The sequence below is a fragment of the Cryptotermes secundus genome, unplaced genomic scaffold, assembly GCF_002891405.2.
Source record: "Cryptotermes secundus unplaced genomic scaffold, Csec_1.0 scaffold16, whole genome shotgun sequence".
In the NCBI taxonomy this organism is placed as follows: Eukaryota; Metazoa; Arthropoda; class Insecta; order Blattodea; family Kalotermitidae; genus Cryptotermes; species Cryptotermes secundus.
In genome coordinates this window covers 2038035-2042019 of record NW_019718616.1, presented here as the reverse complement: position 1 = coordinate 2042019, position 3985 = coordinate 2038035, and the positions used below count along the sequence as shown (strand labels likewise).

At 36.7% G+C, this 3985-nt stretch overlaps 2 protein-coding genes across 3 annotated transcripts in view; one reads left to right on the top strand and one right to left on the bottom strand.

Annotated features, from left to right (window-relative positions):
- LOC111861405 (39S ribosomal protein L1, mitochondrial) overlaps positions 1–1435 on the bottom strand; it is a 19776-nt gene extending 18341 nt beyond the window's left edge. The window contains exon 1 of one of the 2 annotated variants that reach the window (XM_023845946.2): positions 1349–1435. In XM_023845946.2, the coding sequence (XP_023701714.1) occupies positions 1349–1367 (19 nt within the window). In that variant the 5' untranslated portion in view covers positions 1368–1435. Of the gene's footprint in view, positions 1–697; positions 747–1348 lie in introns of those variants that run through there. The other variant, XM_033750369.1, reaches the window with a different exon arrangement.
- LOC111861414 (CCR4-NOT transcription complex subunit 6-like) overlaps positions 1417–3985 on the top strand; it is a 317765-nt gene continuing 315196 nt past the window's right edge. Inside the window, exon 1 of the mRNA XM_023845957.2 lies at positions 1417–1561. Within this exon, the coding sequence (XP_023701725.2) occupies positions 1417–1561 (145 nt within the window). The remainder of the gene's footprint in view (positions 1562–3985) is intronic.

Below are 3985 nucleotides of genomic sequence, written 5' to 3'. Positions count from 1 at the left end.
GGGGGGGGGGAATTCACTGCATTTTTTCCTATCTCTAGTACATATCGAATATTTAAACTGCCCAAATTGCTACAAACAAGATTAAATACAATAATGTTCAAATAGGGTCTCAAAAGAGTGTTATGAAGTTTGGACTCATAAGGAAGCTTACAATCTCATAACAGGTCCAACTGATGCCATGGTACAGAATCAACTGATGTTCTTGCACATAGGAAACGAATTCCTTGTCATTATGGAATTAAAATGTTCATCATCATCATCATCATCATCACAAAAGCCCATCGCCAGACCCCATCCTAAGCAACTTCAATCCGTGTTGGATTTGAACACTCATAGTGATGACTATGCATGGTTCTGGGATGTGACACTGTGTACTAATGCAAAAGTTCACTGACACAAGGAAGAACATACTGCATCCATCTTCAGGATTGAAGAGTAAGCCCAGCAACCAGGAAGCAAAGATTTCATCCTTGGCTTGCGCTTTGACATTGAAGATGTGGTGGTATGATCCTCCAAAATTTTGGTGAACTTCTACCGAGCTACACAGCATCACTTCCCAGAAGGCAGTACTGTTCAAGCTAATGTAAGTTCATGTTTTTGCAAAATGCTTTTCTAGGTTTTATTTTAATACTACCACTAACATCTATGAAGAGATCTTTGAAGTTAACTTTCTCATATTATCATCCAATGTACTAACCAAAGGACGGTACAGGTACCCCACCATGCCACATTCAAAAGCGGCTAATGCCCTATACAAGCGGTCCTTCTAGTCTCGTTGGCTTAATAGGCGGCAGGGGTAGGTGGGAAGGCCGTAATCTGCACATTCATCGTAAACGAAATAAAAACAACAAACTCCGTGGCTTTAGCCCGCAAGCCAACTATACCGACCGAGAGACCGCCGCTTGTCGGCGAACATCGTTAACGAAATACAGGAGAAAATCTTAAAAAGCCGAAAGCGACGTTTCTCAGGGTGTGAAACCATTTAGACGAAATTACATTTATGATAAGAAAATTAAGAGCTGTATATACTGTCTTATGCATATTTCCGGCACGCTGAAACACGGTCACAACTTAACCTACAATCAGACACACATTTTTGTAATGTTCAATATAATTGAGGTTATGAACTAAATTGGTTGATTTTTCTGCGGGAGAGGGGACAGTTATCACACTGAGATATGGTCATAATCTAACCTACAGTCAGACACACATTTTCCTTGCTGGTTGATATAGCTGAGGTTATGATATCAATTGAATCGTTTATTATCACTATGTGGAAAAACAACATTCTCATCCTTTAACAACGTTACTATAATACATAACAAAACTCTTAAATATTGTAACTAACCTCCAACAGCAACAGCCATCTTAGCTATATCCTTCGTGTTAAATCGGCGACCGTCGTTAATATGAACTATGAACCAATCCCACTGTACTATGGGCCCCGATTTCCAGAGTGCTAATGGCGGATGTGTATGTCAATATAGTTTTGTTTACTACAAAATATCACAAATATTTTACCACGATCATCAGTCTGGTGCGTCTTTAGAGGTAGATGAAGGTGCGTGTTGTTGTTACTATGTGCAGTTATCTTCATTAGCAATGTTGGTGCTCAAAATACAGCAAATAAACGGAATGAAAGATTCCCTGAAGAGAAGGGGCTACAAGGGGGTGACATGAGAAGTAGCCATCTGTCCTCAATAAAATTTATGTTTGTTCTCACTTTAGTAAAGTTTCATGATAAAAAAATGAACCATTAATCATTTAAGGTTATTTAATTCGAAGGGAATGACCTTGTTCATTCATCTAAAAGAGGATCTACACATTTCGTGTTAAGCCTATGCTTTTGTAGTAGGTAGATTCGCCCGAAGCCAATAGAATGTAGTGAGGGTGGAAAATTTTTGTTCAAAATTAAGCGTAACACATGGTGAGTAGAACGTAAATATGAATTTACATACCAAAGAATGTGTTTTTACTCTTAAGGAAAGGTTTAGCATTTACAGATTACAAGTGTTTGTTTTCCTTGCCTCCACAAATGTTCCCCATTTCTTTTCTTTAAAAATTTTCATTGGGTAGGTAAGTTTAACATCCACACACCATCGTGTTGTACTTAAGATTAATTGATATTCATTCATTCTGACATACTGTGAGCATTTAATATTGAATGCTGCACTTGTTATGACATAGGCACATGGCTTGTGTTTATTTAAGAATCTGGTTTACTTAACGTGGAAGTTGTATCTGAAGTTAATCTGTGAAAGCAAGTTTGATATGCTGATATATAAGCTGTGGGTTTTATCTAGGACTGCATTCTTTTAAGGATTATAAAATTTAGATCAGAATTACTTCTTGATGGTGAAGCTTTGATAAAGAGGCATTGCTTAGAACTCATAAACCGAATCATGTTTAAGGTCCCTATAATGGGTTTGGTCAATATATACATTTGCTATTTATGACGTAGAAATCGATGCTTATTGCAGTGTATTAGCTACATAAAAATGTTCTACTTTGAAGCATTTTGTCTTCTGGGATATAGTACTATGCAGCCTGGAGAAATTTAGCCAGCATTTTGGAGGAACATTTTACCTCCATCCTTAGGGTCAAAGTCAGCAGGCAGAGTGCGCTTCATGCTGGTTTATTGCTTGGTTTACTCTTCAACCCTGAAGATGGAGGCGGTATGTTCCTGACATACACTGGTTGGCTTTCATCAGACAACATGGCATTTTACCCCAGGAGACAGAACTTGTCATAGTCACTGCTGTGAGAACCTCAAATCCAACATTTTTTTTTTACTTTGGTCATAATTATTTATGACTTATAGAGTGATTTGTTAGGTGTAAATATAACCCTTTTCAGACAGTCACATGAAGAGAAAATCACAACAGATACTTTTTGAGAACTACTAACATTCACAAATGGATTTAATAAATTACAGTACTGTATTTTTCATTTTAATATTGCACTTTACTTGTGGCCATCCAATTAGCGTTGATGTCAAGAATATGTGGATGTCCATATCTACTACCCTATATATCTTCATGACATAATGCTTAATCAGTTAAGGACAGGAACAACTTTATCTTTACCTTTACTGTACTAGTAGGAGTTTGTGAGCATTCTTTGGTTCTAGCATCTCTTACAGTATGAAAATATGTGCCTGAGAATTAAGTTACCAACAAAGATTTTGAGAAAAATTTAATATATCATGGTTTCCATCATTATAGTCATTTTTCAGTGGTTCCACAAATTAATGACAAATGAGAACTGGTACTCTACATATTCTAACTTTAAGCATTGAATGAATGTGTTCATTTTCCAATAGTATACATACTATACATGTATACATACATAGTATACATAAATTTTCAATTTATGAAGGTGCTTACTGTTTGGTAAATTATTCTTGTGAAGAATTATCATGTCAGAGTGGGTTCCTGGTTCATCCAGGTTTTGTTTCTAAAACCATTATTCTATGTTTTTCTCTTCAGCTACTGGTAGCTGGAGTCTCACTTATGGTTTAAACCTTCCCTTGTGAATACTTATATCTGTTGTACAATATTACTGCTGTAAAATCGTGCTGATAATTACTGAGCATCTGTACAGAAGTGATTTTCCAGTTTTCATCTCTGTTGTGTGCTGATGGTTAGTATAATATCTCAACTACTGACTTTGCTACATTGTTTTACAACAGTTTTCCTCAAAATACCTTCGCATATAGGAGCTTAGCTGGTATAAAATATATTACATATTTATTAGCATCAAATGGCACCTACTATCTGTCATTGCATCTGTATACGATGGGGTACCCAAAAGAAACCGAACTAATTTTTTTGTGGGCAGAACTTTTGTAGTACCGCGTTTTGCCGCTATGAGCGCATAGAGCTAACATTCCTGAGTCGATAAGCCGACTACCGTTGCTTCAGAAGGTAAGGACTAGTTTCGGCAGAGTTTATAGTGACAACTGTTTTGTGTGATCGTCGTTTTT